Source organism: Stegostoma tigrinum, chromosome 17 (assembly GCF_030684315.1).
Source record: "Stegostoma tigrinum isolate sSteTig4 chromosome 17, sSteTig4.hap1, whole genome shotgun sequence".
NCBI lineage: Eukaryota > Metazoa > Chordata > Chondrichthyes > Orectolobiformes > Stegostomatidae > Stegostoma > Stegostoma tigrinum.
Window position 1 is genome coordinate 1,854,526 of NC_081370.1, and position 16,443 is coordinate 1,870,968.

Here is a 16,443-nt window from a genome sequence, read left to right on the forward strand (position 1 = left end):
CTATGAACACAGTCCGCCGATTCCCCAGCAATAAACCCAAACAAACAGACAAAATGGGCTCAGAAACCATAACCACGCTCCCTTACATCAAAGACATTTCCGAAATGACTGCCAGACTACTAGGACCTCTTGGCATCAGGGTAGCCCACAAACCTACCAACACACTAAAACAGCAGCTAATGAACTTAAAAGACCCTATACAGACAACAAACAAAACAAACGTTATCTACAAAATACCTTGCAAGAACTGTGACAAACACTACATTGGACAAACAGGCAGAAAGCTAGCCACCAGGATACATGAACATCAACTAGCCACAAAACGACATGACCCACTATCACTCATATCCTTACACACAGATGAGGAAGGACACCACTTTGATTGGGACAACACATCCATCCTAGGACAAGCCAAACAGAGACACGCACGAGAATTCCTAGAAGCATGGCATCCCAACTGGAACTCCATCAACAAACACATTGGCTCCAAATCAATCTACCATCCCCTGAGAAAATAACAAGAAATGACATCACCAACGCAGGAAATGAAATCACCAACCCAAGGAAACCTAACCAGATAAATAGAAAGCGGGACATAACACCAGCACTTCGTCGGAGGCTCACTGATGATGTTACCTAGAATGGTGACGAAACGTCTGAAAACTAACCTTCCAGCTCAGCGAGCATACTCACATCCAGAATAGAAAGATATGTTCATAGGGTTAGTTGAAGTGTAGTGGGAAGAAGCTTATGGAGAGCATAACCAATTAGACTGAACAATCTAATTCTAGTGATTCTAATACACAAATATTTTAGTGCTGATTACAGGATTGTAGGTGATGCCAATAATGGGAGTAGCGGCTGTGCAGTGTGACAGTAATGGATCTGGAGCAGCATTCTCTGGAACATGAGCAGACACTTGGTGGTGAGAAAGGTTGCTTGGTACAGGGATAATTCAAGTAGCTTTGAATGAGTGGAATGAGCATTGCTGGGCACTGTACAAAGTGATGTGGAGGCTTTTAAAGAAGTACTTGCAATGTGAAGATAGTGGGGCAAGTTTTTTCGATAAAGTTTAGTTTTGGAGTGGACTGGGATTTGGTAGTTTTGGAGCGGATTTGTTGTGGTAGTGTGGTTAAGAAAACAAGCTCTGGTAAAATTTAAGGGGCTGCAGATACATCAAAACAAAGATAATGAGTTAGGATTTTGCTACTTGAGGTAGGTAGCTTGAGAAGTGAAATTTACCGAATAAGCAGATGAGCCTTGGTTTAAAGGGCCCTGTTAAACCCAATTTGTATTCCAGACAAGTTGGGGACAGGACAGAGTCAGGCCTACCATCCCGAGAAACGGATTCTGGGCGGCTATGGGACTTAGTTCTTATCTGTTTCAGAAGATGTTAGACCATCCAGCCCTTACCTCCTGCAACTGTTACTCAATGGCCTGGACTCAAAACCATGCCACCTCCAGGTTCTACATAATTCCATGTAACCAGCTCTCCTGGAGCATGCCACGCTCAAACAGCCATGGAAACAGCTTTAAATATAGTCTTCAAAAGTAAATTGGGCAAATATCAAAAGAGATGACACGGTGTGCACTGACTTTGTGCTAAACCAAGCTTCCATTGAGGTCCATGCTAAAGCCGGGCACTGCAAATCACTATGCCATTTCAATAACTACTCACCCACCCAATTCAGACATCATGTGGGGATTAAAAAAATATTATTACCTAATGTAGTTTTCATTCATACACCTCGAAAGTAAAAAGGCTCCCATCCATGAAACTTATTCAATGCGGTTAAGCTCTTCTATTAACATACTTCTATCAGCTAAATCTTTTAAGAGCTTCTTGAAATTTTCACTTAAACTGTGAACTAGAAACCTTTTGAAACCCAACAAAATGTTCATAGTGACATAATAATGACCTTGGAGGATGTGAACAAAGACTTCTATTTAAACTGAACACACAGAACGCAATATATTGTCGAACCAAATCCTGATGATCAATTAAAGCAGTCCAGCAGATGATTTTTAAACTCTTCTCACAGATAGCTACAGCCTGCCCTTTTCACGTTTAAAGAACAGGGATTAGAAGCAATTTCAGATTTTGACACTGTAACAGAGACCATATCTACCTTTGAGAGTATTTATGTCTTTAACATCAATTAGTGGCTCATTGCGAATTAGGGCCCTTGGAACAGCATAACTGGGACTTGTGTGAACTTGGCACAAAATTCAAATAGATCTGCTGAATTTGGCTTTTCACCATTTTCACAACCATCCACTTTCCTCTACTGGCAAAAAATGCACTTATGAGGAATAGGGCCTGGAATTCAGTACCTGAATTTAGCCTACCATTCATAAAAAAGATACTGCAGATTGGGCTAGAGTGCTCAAAAATCTCACTCAACTCCCACGCATAGCAACAAATTCCCAAACAAATTCTCAGCTGAGAACTAGTTTAGGTGCACAAATTTTGATTAAAATGCTTAGCATGAGATTAGCTGTGTGAACTCTGCGTCCCTACCCCAACTTCACCAATTCTGAGAAACAGCTATTGAACAGTTTCTACCTGGTGATTTGAAACTACTTTAACGTTTTAATGTGCTCATTGAGTTTTTTAGGTTTTGGAGACAATAATGAAACACAGAGGAAAAGTCATACATTTTCTGACTATTTAAAAAAATGTCGTTGCAACACGTCTAGCCTTCTATATTACTGCGGAGCAAAGAGGAATTGCCTGTTGAAAAATTGAGATGTGGGCTCAGAGCAAACCAATATAGCATGGCAAATAGGGCTAGAACCAGTAACATTAAGCAGAATTGAGGCAAATAGCACAAAAATGACAGAGAATTGTCACTTTTCAGGAAGCGAACATTGGGAGAACTACATGTATTGTATATTAAATTTTAAAACTTTATTAAAAAAAATAAATTGCAGCTGTCCAAGGGCCAAAGGAGAGGCACTGAAGGAAATCAAACTGATGTGTGTGTGATGCTTTACAACTCACATGAAAATACTCATGAAGGTTTTTGCAACCTTTATATAAATTGGGTTAATAACTCATGCTGTTTTGTGCAGCAGCTGTGCAAAATGATTAAGCGTGGTTATAATCTCATAAAAAGGACAAAAGAGTTACATGTGAATCATCCAAATATATTTATATAACTATTCCCTTCACAGCTCTGTTTATACAATGCCATTGTGCGTCTAATGCTCGTTTCAACGATCCAATTACTGACAGGGAAAACAAAACTAAAATGCATTTGTTACAAAGGAAAATTCAGAGGAGTCAACATCAGTATTTAGATAACCTTTGAGTGTCAGCTCAAGAGTGACTTAAGTACAAACCTAGCAACAGATTGTTTGGCCACTCACTTGAGTTCAGTACATTCCTTGAAAATGACAAGGCGGGAAAAAAAAACACAGGCCAGTCTTTTTACATTAGGCAATGAGAATTGGCAAACATGGTCTCAAACATATTAAACTGGCTGAAACAAACTTAGACAATTCTGAAGCAGCTCAGCAGGTCTGACAGCCTCTTTGGAGAGTATTAACGTTGCGAGTCTGATACTACACTTTTATGGAACTGAATTAGCCTTATTTTTACTACGCTGTGGACAAGTCCAGCAGACTTGGAGACTGCCAAGTTTGCAAGTTTTACAAAGCTGCTTGCTGGTTAGGGCTTTTTTTTGTTTAAATGTATCTACTCTTGACAGATTGTGCTTTAGATTGTCTGGAAGTCTAATTTTTAAAAAATGCTCACCGGCCATTGAAAAGCTTTTTTGGCATGAATGGAGAGTAGAAGCTGAAGACTAAAAGTTCTTTATAAAATATTTCCAGAGTTGGAAAAAAAGGGGTTGAGAGCTCTGATTTCATCTGGAACTCTGCCACTTGCATTCTCTGTATCATTCATCTGTGTTCTTGTCAACCTTCACTGGCTTTGGATCCCTCTGTCTGCTGATAATAAAATGATCATCCTGGTTTACAAATCATCCCATGTTCATTCTATAATCTCCTCTAGGTTAACGTCTGCTTGTACCTTGTTGCAGATACTGTTTAGGTATCTTGCTACAAAGGGAAAGCTACACAAAGTCAAACCTATTCTTTTAACGGCAAAAATTGTTATTGCCAATAAATTCACCTTAAGATTAATTAGAAGATAATTGCTCTTAGAAACATTCTGATTAATATTTTTAGCACACCTTCAGTATTTTAGAAATATTATGGATAGTTTTCCAATCTAATTTCTGTTGCCTATTATTCCATTAGAAATTTCTGTAAATATAATTGGATTGTTACACATTGGAATATAAAGAAATACAGCAGCAATTTTCTCACTTATCAGAAAATAAAAGTTATCAAAATAATAGGAATCAGGCCATTTTTTACTCAAGGATAAGTCCATTTGTTTATATGACATGCAGCCTATTTGAGTTCAAACTTGGACAGAGTTTCAATCATAGGCTTTGGCGTCAGCCATACAGGCAGCAATTACATCGTACAATATACTTGAGCTTCCTTTAAAGCTTTGTTTGTGACACCAGAACTTTTGTTGATGCATTATAAACATGCCCCCCCAGCTTCAAAATCCAAGTCATGTTGACTCTGCCTTACGAGGGTACAACAAGATCTAATCACATGAGCTCCTCCTTGCTGCGTCAGCAGGTTGAATCACACTACCTCCCCGCTGAGAGCTGAATGTCTGAATACAAATGGCTACCTGAATTCTATGCTGACAATGCTCAGATACTGGCTTGAAACCTACCGGTAGTAGAAGCGCTGGCTCCTGATGCTGGAGGGTTCATATCTGTCTGTTGTGCGGAGGAGGAGGAGGAGGAGTTGCGACTTGCATTCTCCAAGGGCCAATCAGAACTTGTTCCTGCACTGGCCTCTGTCAGCTGATTAACTGTGGTCACTGGTGGTCGCTCTGCCTCATTCAGCGAAGACTGACTGGCTGTAGAAGGCAATACACAGCCACGGTAAGATGCATCAAATTAGCAAATATCACGATAGCTGTTTCATGGTAGGGAACCAATCACACTCTTGCTGTTTAAATATAAGTCAAATAACTTGAATTTCAAGATTTTCTTTTGTTTTTTTCTCCACAAATGAAGAGGACACAGTAATATAAAAATGGTATGAAAGCACTGCAGTCTCTCTTAGCAAAAGCTCAAACACAAAGCAAATGAGCAAGCTGGCAGTGTGACTTTCGGTTTCCAGTCAGGGAAAACGTGCTTTTCTTTTTGGTTTGGGGGGCAATAACTAAACCTAGATACGTCTAGTCAGAAAAATATCTTCTAAATCATTTTGGAGTGTAACTGATGTCTGCCAACGAGAACGTAAGCCGACTGTGATGGTCATATTCACTAACACTTCCATGGCTAGTAGTTATTACAAATTGGTTTGAGCAGAGGTGAGAGTTCATGACAGCTAAGGTTAGAGTTAAAAGCTGAGGTACCAAGACACACCCAAAAGGCCTCTTTATGTATACATTCCGTTCTGTGCCAGCCAGACCTTTTCTTGCCAATATGTTATCTGCTACATTGTTAGCTCTTACTTTGAGTAATAACTTTTCCTGTGACACCTTGTCAAATCCCCTCTGGGAATCAAAGTACAATACATCTACAGGCTTCCCCTTATCCACAGCACATATTACTCCTTTAAATACCACCAATAGATTGAGTTGAACATAAAATTCCCTTTCACACAACCACGTTGACTCTTCCCGATTACCTTGGGTTTTTCTAAGTGCCCGGTTGTAACCTCCTTAACAATCAATTCTAATAGTTCCACCATGACACAAGTCAAGCTATCTGGCCCTTAAGTGCTCAGCCACTCATGAATTAAAGAATTAAACTAATCTACCACCTCATTAACCACCTCTCTTAAGACTCCTGGATGAAATCCTTCAGGAATTAGGGACTTGACATCCTGCAGCTTTGTTGGTTTGCTCAGTGTCACTTCCCCATTGATTATAATTTTATCAGGTGCATCTCTCCTTTCAGCTTCCGACAGTTATTGTTGGTATTCTCTATAGTGAAACCAGAAGCAAAATATTTGTTCATTTTCTTAGCCATTTTCATATTATCTACTGTTCCTTTCCCATTCTCACACTCTCTCTTCTGAGGACCAATACTCACCTTACTTTTTGCCTTTCTAAACAGCTACAGAAACTCTCCCTATTTACATTTTTTACGTTTCTTACAGCTTCCTCTTGTGCACTAATTTTCTTTCACATTAACATTTTCTGTCATTTTACATATGCCATTAGGGTTACTACTTGCCACTCATCTTTGTGCAACTATATGCTTCTTCCTCAAGTTTGATGTTTTCCATAAGTTCTCTAGTTAGCCACAGATTTTGGACCTTCCCTCAGGATTTTTCTTCATAGTAGGAACCTTCTTATTCTGAATAATTCCCTTAAATGTTTGTCATTGCTTCTCCATTTATCTATTCCCAGTCTAGTTTTCCAGTTGCATGGGAAGGAAATGGCCTAGTGGTATTATCTCTGGACTGTTAATCCAGAGACCCCCAGATAACGTTCTGGGGGCCTGGGTGCAAATCCCGCCATGGCAGGTGGTAGAATTTGAATTCAATAAATATATCTGGACTTAAGAATCTAAAGATGACTGTAAATCCATTGTCGAATGTTGGAAAAACCAATCTGGTTCACTAGTGTCCTTTAGGGAAGGAAACTGTCATCTTCACCTGGTGTGTCCTACTTGTGACTCTAGACCCATAGCGATGTGGGTGACTGAGCTGCCTTCTGGTCAATCAGCGATGGGCAATAAATGCTGCTAGCCAGTGACGCCCTCATCCCGAGAATGAATTAAAAAAAATATAGATTTAGGGTGGCATGGTGACTCAGTGGTTAGCACTGCAGCCTCACAGTGCCAGGGACGCGGGTTTGATTCCAGCCTTGGGCGACTGTCTGTGTGGAGTTTGCACATTCTCCCTGTGTCTGCTTGGGTTTCCTCCGGGTTCTCCGGTTTCCTCCCACAGTCCAAAGATGTGCAGGCTAGGTGGATTGGCTACGCTAAATTGCCCATAGTGTTCAGGGGTGTGTGGGTTATGGGGGAATGGATCTGGGTGGGATACCTCAAGGGGCGGTGTGGACTTGTTGGGCTGAAGGGCCTGTTTTCACACTGTAGGGAATCTAATCTAATCTAAATGGAGTACAATGTAGGTAGTTGTGAAATTTATGTCTTGAAAAGGTAGGAAACTATAAATGCTGGTATACCGAGAGCTGGGGTGCTTGAACACAAAACACAGAAAATTAACATGCAGTCATAGCAAGAAATTATGAAGGCAAACTGTGGGTCGACCTTTACTACAAAAGATTTGGCGTACAATGGGTGCCTTGCTGTGATTATGTAGGGGCAATGTGAGATCCCACCTGTACAGTTTGGTCCCCTTTTGTCGTGAAGGCTATCCTTGCTTTAAAACAACATACATTGCAAGTTTAAGAAATTGATTGCTAGGAAGGGGAGGATATCCAATGAGGAAACATGGCAGTCTCGTAGTAGGGGCCATATTCTTAGAATAAGTGGGTTGGCATTTTAGTACGGAGATGAGGTTAAGAATCTCTACAGGTCTCTTATCCTATAAAGTTGTTGATACTTCACATTAAGAATGAAATAAATACATTTTCGGGCATAATATGAATCAAGGGATATTGGAATAGGACAGGAAAGAAGCATTAATGCATATGTTCAGCCAATATTTTACTGAATGGGGGAAAACTTTCAAGGGGCCTATTCTTCCTTATCGGCCTGAGACTGACCCTCGAGGAAAAGACTTGCATTCATACATGGTGCCCCAAAGTACTTTACAGCCAATAACACACTTCAAAATAATAATATTGCAATGTAGGAAACAGGAGTAGCCAATTTGTGCAAAGTTCCTCAAACAATGAAATGATGATTAATCACTTTGAGTTTTCTTAAGTGTGATTGGTTGGGCAAGGCTCTCTCACGAAGAACTCTTAAGCCCTACTTCAAAATATTGTCAAGGAATCTTCCAAAGATAATTTAACTTGTTATAATTGAATCAATACACATTTAATCTAATATTTTAATATTTGTTTAAAAACCTGTTGATTATAGGCAAAGCAGAAACAGTGCCGAGAGTTTGAAGAGGAAACCCAAGAGGAAGCTGTCAGGCAATGGTGAGAGGATGAACGAGTAAATCAGAGAAGAAACAGTGGACAACACCAGCAGTTAAAGAACACAGGCGGATTTTAGATCTTAAAAGAAGTAGCTGCAGAGATTGGAGATGAATTTATTGCAATCTATCAAAATTCTCTGGAATCTAGAAAGTTTACTTGGATTGGAAATGTGCAAAAGTGACACAGCTATTCAAAAAATGAGGAACACAGAAATCAGGAAACAATAGGCCAGTTAGCCTAAAGTCTGTCTCAGGGAAAATACTTGAATCCATTACTAAGATGGTAATCACAGGACATTTAGAAAATAATTATATAAACAGGCAGTATTAGTATAGATTTGTAAAAGGGAAATTGTGTTTGCTTAAATTATTAGGTTGCTTTGAGAATGGAACAAGCAACTTGGATGAGGGGGACCATGTAATGGGGTCTGTTTGTATTTCCAAAAGGTACTTGATAAGGTGTCACAATCTACATAAATCACTTGGATAAAGTGACTAAGGATATGGTAGCTAAATTGGCTGATGACTCAAAGACAGTTAGGAAAATGAGTCGAGAAAGGGTCTCAAAGATCAATAACTTCTGAAACGGTGGTGGGGATCCAGAATTTGAAAGTGCTCCCCTTTTCCAGCAGATTCCATTTTGGTCAGTACAGGAAAGGAGAAAAGGCATCACTTACCCTTGACTCACCTGATCATGGCTATTTGGCCTCAGTATTTCAGATCACGCTGTACATGTGCTCACCGAGCCAGTGCATTTGGTTGCAGATGTTTCATCACCCTGCTAGGTAACATCATCACTGAGCCTCCAGTGAAGCGTTGGTGTTTATCCTGCTTGGTATTTATATGTTTCAGTTTGCTGGAGTGGCTGGTTTCGCTTACTGTTCTGTTTTTCTCAGTGGTTTGTATATCGGGTTCAATCTGTATGTTGATGGAATTCTGGTTGGAATGCCAGGCCTCTAGGAATTCCCTGGCATGTCTCTGTTTGGCTCATGCTATTATGGATGTGTTGTCCCAGTTGAATTTGTGTCCTTTTTTTGTCCGTGTGTATTGAGACTAGTGAGAATGGGTGGCTAGTTGGTGTTCATATATTCTTATTGTCGGTTTTCTTCCGGTTTAGCCTATGTAACGTTTCTCGCAGTCCTTGCATGTTACTTTGTATATTATGTTTGTTTTATTGGTTAGGATTTTGGATCCTTCACATTCGTCAGTAGCTGTTGCAGGGTGGTTGTTGGTGTGTGGGCTACCCTGATACCGAGGGGTCTGAGTAGTCTTGTGGTCATCTCCGATAAGTCTCTGATGTATGGTAGGGTGATTAGTAAGTCTGCCCGTGTAGTGTCACCTTGTTGTGGTCTGTTGCGGAGGTAATGATGGATTGTGCTTTTTGGGTATCCATTCCTTTTGAAAGCTCCATATAAAAGTGTTCCTGTTCTGCTTTGCACAATTCAAGATTGCTGCAGTATGTTGTGGTTTGTTTGAATAATGTCCTGATGCAGCACCGTTTATGAGTGTTGGGGTGGTTGCTGGTGTAATTAAGTATCTGGTCCGTATGGGTGATCTTTCTGTGTACACTAGTCTGGAGTTCCCTGTTGCCCTTACATTCCACCATTATGTCTAGGAAGGGTAGTTGGTTATTCTCTTCTTTTGTGAATTTTATTCCAGTGAGGATGTTGTTTATGTGTTAGTGGGTTTCTTCTGGTCTTGTGCATTTGATCATCACAAAGGTGTCATCTACATAGCAGACCCAGAGTTTGGATTGTATGGTGGGGAGCGCTGTTCACTCTAACCTTTGCATTGCTGCTTTTGCAATCAGTCCTGATATTGGGGAATCCCACTGGCGATCCGTTGATTTGTTTGAATATACGCTTGTTGAAGGTGAAGCGGGTTGTGATGTGCAGATCGAGCTGTTTCAGGGTGCTGTCCTTGTTGTTGCTGTTGGTGTCGTGGGGTGCCTGCCTTTTCGGTTTGTCCAGCACTGTGGCAATTGTCTCTTTAGCTAGGTCGATGTTTATGAAATGTAAATAGTGCTGTAAACCCACAGCCACCCTGCACAGCTACTGACAAACGTAAAGAATCCGATAACCACAATCAATAAAACTAATGTTATATACAAAATACTTTGAAAGGACTGTGAGAAAAATTACATAGGTCAAACTGGAAGAAAACTGACATTGGGATACATGAACCCCAACTAAACACCAAGAGACACGACCAATTCTCACTGGTCTCAATACACATGGACAAAGGAGAACATAAATTCGACTGGGACAACACTTCCATAACAGCACGAGTCGAACAGAGAATTCCTGGTGACCCGGCATTCCAACCGGAACTCCATCAACAAAGGCACTGTAGCGGACCCGATGTACAAACCACTGAAAAACAGAACCAGAAATAAGTCCAACCACCCCAGCAAACCGAGGCATATAAGTAACGAGAGGGGCAGAACACCGACGCTTCACCGGAGGCGCACTGACAATGTTTCCTATTAGGGGTGACGGAACATCAAAAATCAAACCCACCAGCTCAGCAAGAAAGTCTACAACCTCCTCCACAACCAGAGCTACAAATCTTCTCGAAAACCTATTACTCTACATCATCAGTAATGGAAAACATCATTGATAGCGCTATCAAGTAGCAGAACTCAGTAATAACCTGCTCCCTGATACTTAGTTTGGGTTCTGCTAGGGATACTCAGCCTTGCTTCAAATGGTGATAAAGGAGTTGAGTTCCAAAGTGAGGATGATTTCCTTTGATACCGAGATAGTTTTTGACTCAGCAAAATAGGAGTTAATGGCAATCAAGGGAAAACATTAGTTGGGGCCTTGCTATCATGTAGGAAGCTGATTTTACCTGTTGGAGGTTAATCATTTTAACTACAGGACATTACTGCTGGAGTTCTTCAAGTTAGTGTCCTAAGTCCAACCTCATTTGGCTACTTCATCAACAACTACTTCTGCATCATGAGGTCAGAGAGTCATAGAGATGTACAGTATCTTTGCTCTCTCACCTCAAACCAATGTCCTCCAGTTTTGGGCTCTGCTACCTTGGGGAAGAGACTTTGGCTATTCACCCTATTCATGCCCCACATGATTTTATAAACTTCTGTAAGATCACCCCTAAGTCTCATTTGCTCCAGGGAAAATAGCCCCAGTCTATTCAATCTCTCCCTGCACCTCAAACACTCCAACATCATTGGCAACATCATTGTAAATCTTTTCTGAACCCTTTCAAGTTTCACAGCATCTTTTCTGTAGCGGGGAGACCAAACTGAATGTAGTATTCCAAACGTGGCCTAACCAATGTCCAATACAGCTGCAATCTGACATCCTAACTCCTATGCACTGACCAATAAAGGCAAGCATACCAAACATCATCTTCACTATCCTGTCTACCTACAACTCTGCTTTCAATGAATTAGGAACCTGCACTCCAAGATCTCTTGGTTCTGCAAAGCTCCCCAGGACCTTACCATTAAATGTACAAGTCCTGGCCTGATTTGCCCTACCAAAATGCAGGGCCTCTCACTTATCTAAATCAAACTTCATCGGCCACTCCTTGGCCTATCGGCCCATCTGATCAAGGTCCCATTGTACCAAGAGATAACCTTCTTCAGTGTCCTCTACAACATCAATTTTGGTATCAACTGCAAACTTACTAATCAGACCTCCTATATTTGCGTCCAAATCACTGATATAATGGACAAAAAGCAGTGGACCCAGCCCTGATCCTTGCGGCACACTGCTGGTCACAAGCCTATGACCTGAAAAGCAACCCTCCACCACCTTCTGTCTCCTACCTTCGAACCAATTCTGTACCCAAATGACTCATTCTCCCTGCGTTCCATCTGATCTAACCTTGCTAATGAGTCGATCATGTGGAACCTTGTTGAATGCTTGACTGAAGCCCATATAGATAATGTCCACCACTTTGATTCCATCAATCCTCTTCATCACTTCTTCAAAACAAAATCAGTCAAGTTAGTGAGACACGATTTCCCATGCACGAAGCCATGTTCACGATCTCTAACCAGACCTTGCCTTTCCAAATGCATGCAAATCCTCTTCCTCAGAATTTCCCCCCAACAACTTACCCACCAATCTATAGTTCCCTGGCTTTTCCTTACTACCGTTCTCAAATAACAGTATCATGTTAGCGAACCTCCACTATTCCAACATCTCACAGGTGGCTATCGATGATACAAATATCTCAGCAAGGTGTCCAATAATTTCTTCTCTAACTTCAGGTTATACCTGTTCACGTCCCTGGGATTTATCAATATTTATGCATTTTCAGATATCCAACACCTCCTCTTCTATAATTTGGACACTTTTCAAGCTGTCACTATTTGTTTCCCTAAGTTTTGTAGCTTCAATATCCTTCTCCGCAGTAAACACGGATTCAAAATACTTGTTTAGTATCTCCCCCATCCATTGTGGTTCCACACATAGGTTGCCTTTAAGGGGCCCTATTCTCTTCCTAGTTACACTTTTGTCCTTAATAAGACCATAAGACATAGGAGTGGAAGTAAGGCCATTCGGCCCATCAAGTCCACTCTGCCATTTAAGTCATAGCTGATGGGCATTTCAACTCCACTTCCCTGCACTCTCCACATAGCCCTTGATTCCCTCTAAGATCAAGAATTTGTCGATCTCTGCCTACAACGTCCCGGCCTCCACTGCACTCCGTGGCAATGAATTCAACAAGCCCACCACTGTCTGGCTGAAGAAATGTTGTCTCATTTCAGTTTTAAATTTACCCCCTCTAATTTTAAGGCTGTGCCCATGGGTCCTAGTCTCCCCAACTAACGGAAACAACTTCCTAGCGTCCGCCCCTTCTAAACCATACATTATCTTGTAAGTTTCTATTAGATCTCCCCTCAACCTTCTAAACTCTAATGAGTACAATCCCAGGATCCTTAGCCGTTCATCGTACATTAAACCTACCATTCCAGGGATCATCCGTGTGAATCTCCGCTGGACATGCTCCAGGGCTAGTATGTCCTTCCTGAGGTGTGGGGCCCAAAATTGGACACAGTATTCTAAATGGGGCCTAACTAGAGCTTAATAAAGCCTCAGAAGCACATCGCTGCTTTTATATTCCAACCCCCTTGAGATAAACGACAACATTACATTCACTTTCTTAATTACGGACTCTACCTGCAAGTTAACCTTTGGAGAATCCTGGACCAACACTCCCAGATCCCTTTGTACTTCTGCTTTACGAATTTTCTCACCATTTAGAAAATAGTCCATGCCTGTATTCTTTTTGTCAAAGTGCAAAACCTCACATTTACTCACATTGAATTTCATCAGCCATTTCCTGGACCACTCTCCTTAATGTATTTTGTGTAGAATCCCTTTGAATTTTCCTTAACCCTATCTGCCAAAGCTATCTCATGTCCCCTGATGGCCCTCCTGATTTCCCTCTTGAATATATTCTTTCTGCCCCTACACTTTTCTCGGGATTCACTTGATCCCTGTTGTCTATACCTGGCATGTGCTTCCTTCTTTGCCAAGACTGCACAATATTCAGCACCATTCGTGACTTCTTTGTACTGAAGAGTCTGTGTCCCTATGTGTAAGGCATGGACAACATCTAGGCATGAGCTGACATGTAGCAAGTAACATTCATGCCAACAGGAAAATATCTAAATCTCAACCCTGAAATTCATTGGCCTTATCATTTCTGAATCCATGACTATCAACATTTTAGGGTCATTACAGACTAGAAACTGAATTAGACCAGTCATATAAACACTGTGGGATCTTAAGTAGCTCAGAGCCTACAAACTCTGTAAAGAGTAACTCACCTTCTGAATCCTCTGTCCACCATCTACTGGGTGCAAGACAGAAGTGTGATAGAATACTCTCCACTTGCCTAGATGGGTGCAGAACTCAACAAGTCCAACATCATCCAAAGACAAAACAGCCTGCTTCATTAGTGCCGTTAGAAACACCTTCAACATTCTCTCCCTTCCAACAGCCACATTCGGCGGCAGCATCATCGACAAGATGCACTGCAATAACTAGGGGCAACTAAGACAGCATCTTCCAAATCTGCTACCTCTACCAACTAGAGGGACAAGAGCAATACTTGCAAAAACACACACCATCCTAAGCCTGGAACTATATTTCGATTCCTTCACTGTCACGGGGACAAAATGTTGGAATTCCCTCACAAACAGCACAGTATCTACAGCACATGGACTGCGACAGTTCAAACCTGCAGCTCATTATAAACGTCTGAAGGGAACATAAGGATGTACAATTGATGCTGGTCTTTCCGTTGACTCTCACCTAATGTGATTGAATAAAATGACATGAGTCTGGGATTATGATGGACAGGCAGGCAAGTGGAGTTAAGACAGATCTGTCACACTGAATGGCAGAGCATGATGGAGAGGTGAAACTTCCTACTGCAACTTCAGTTTCTAATGACCTAAAAGCTGAGGGAGATGAGCTTCATGGTTTTGATATCTGAGAAATAACAAATAAGTAGAAAATAAAGTCGTTGTTTTTGACTTAAAGAATAAGATGCAAAAAGGCAGAAATCTGCATATATCTATGGTGTGTTTGATGGCCTTGAAGAGTCATGGCCATTAATATTGCTATCGAGAATGCTGGTGCCAGATGCCAGCTTGTATAATACCCCAGCATGACAAATTTCCTCAATTATAAGCAAGCTGTTAGAGAAAGGGGGAAAAACAGTGGCGTATGTCTAATTAGATGTCTATCTAATTAGATTGGTCATGCATACTGCTTAGCAAATGATGTTAGGGTGGCATTGGCAGGAAGAAGGGGACAGATTACCCACCCAGTTATGTGGTGCTGACAGATCTATTTAGGGAAGCAAAGGTACAGAGATCACAAGATTTAGTTTCAGGATGTGATGGATTGATAGTTGGAAGGCTAGATAATTTTTTTTCCAATACAATAACAGGGCGTGTAGTATGAACTTGATAGGGCCATTATTTTTAAGTCATGTCTTCTAAACTGGGTTAAAACAGATTGGTCTCATTTCAGAATGCACCCAAAAAACTGAATATCCTATTTTATTAATTTGATAATATTGAGACTGCCCTCTACAGACTTCTAAAAAACAGTTGGACACACGCTCCACAGTTCTACCATTAAATGCCTCTATTCAGTCTTCTTGAAGTTAGTCAAGTTCGATGCTTATCCCTATCAAGGATAAATTAGAATGGAGAAGTAGAATTGAACCAGTCATCTGCAAAATAACTGATCTTTCAATTGGAACGTACAGAAAATTTAGTACCGAGCTGCATAGTTTTGGCAACACTACTTTGCACTTGATAACGAGTGAAGACGAACTCGGCAAAATTTTAATGAGACTAAAAGCAGACTGCAACATCTTGCGCACGTACATTCACAGTTAAACAGAGATCAGGAAATTACCATCTAAATTGCCTAGCTACTTAAGGTCTTGTTACATTGTCATCTTGCTCAGAGACTCAACTTTTAAATACACATAATGAGAATTTTTGAATTTATATCATTCACACTTAATTCACCAGCAAATGTTCGGGCTTGTGAACTGCAGTGCAAGGTCATTTTAACACCAGAGGTTTTAATTGCTGCCAAACAATTTCCCTCTGACTAAAAATGAACTCTGACCAATGATGTTAGGGTGGCATTGGCATATCTAATTCTTTCAGCAATTACTGCTTATTTGAGAAGTTTCAAAAATCTCTTTGTCATGCAATTTATTTCACAAAACATGTTTATCAGAAACAGGGATAAGCCACTTGTCCTTGGAGCCTGCTCTATCATTCAATGTAATTGTGACTTAGAGTCATAGAGATATACAGCACGGAAACAGACCCTCTGTTCAACTCGTCCATGCTGACCGAAATAAATCTACTCCCATTTGCCAGCATTTGGCCCAAATCCCTCTCAACCGCTCCTATTCAAAGACTTATGGATGGTTATATGAAATATTGCAATTCTACCAGCTTCTGCAACTTCCTCATTCTACACATGCACCACCCTCCGCAAGAAAAAGTTGCCCCGCAGGTCCCTTTTGCATCTTTCCCCTCTCACCTTAAATCTATGCCCTCTAGTTTTGGACTCCCTACTTTGGGGAAAAGTCATTGGCTGTTCACCCTACCCAGGCCCCTCATGATTTTATAAAATTCTCTAAGGTCACCCCTCAGCCTCCGACATGCCAGGGAAAATAGCCCCAGCCTATTCAGTCTCTCACTCCAGCTCAAACCCTTCAACCCTGGCAAAATCCTTTTAAATCTTTTCTAAACCCTTTCAA

At 41.0% G+C, this 16,443-nt stretch overlaps 1 protein-coding gene across 5 annotated transcripts in view; it reads right to left on the reverse strand.

The window, feature by feature from the left end:
• The window catches only part of LOC125459423 (activating molecule in BECN1-regulated autophagy protein 1-like), a 331,981-nt gene that overhangs the window by 19,457 nt on the left and 296,081 nt on the right, over nt 1–16,443 (reverse strand). For all 5 annotated transcript variants that reach the window (XM_048545862.2, XM_048545859.2, XM_048545863.2 and 2 more), the window contains one exon: nt 4,763–4,951. In XM_048545862.2, the coding sequence (XP_048401819.1) occupies nt 4,763–4,951 (189 nt within the window). The remainder of the gene's footprint in view (nt 1–4,762; nt 4,952–16,443) is intronic.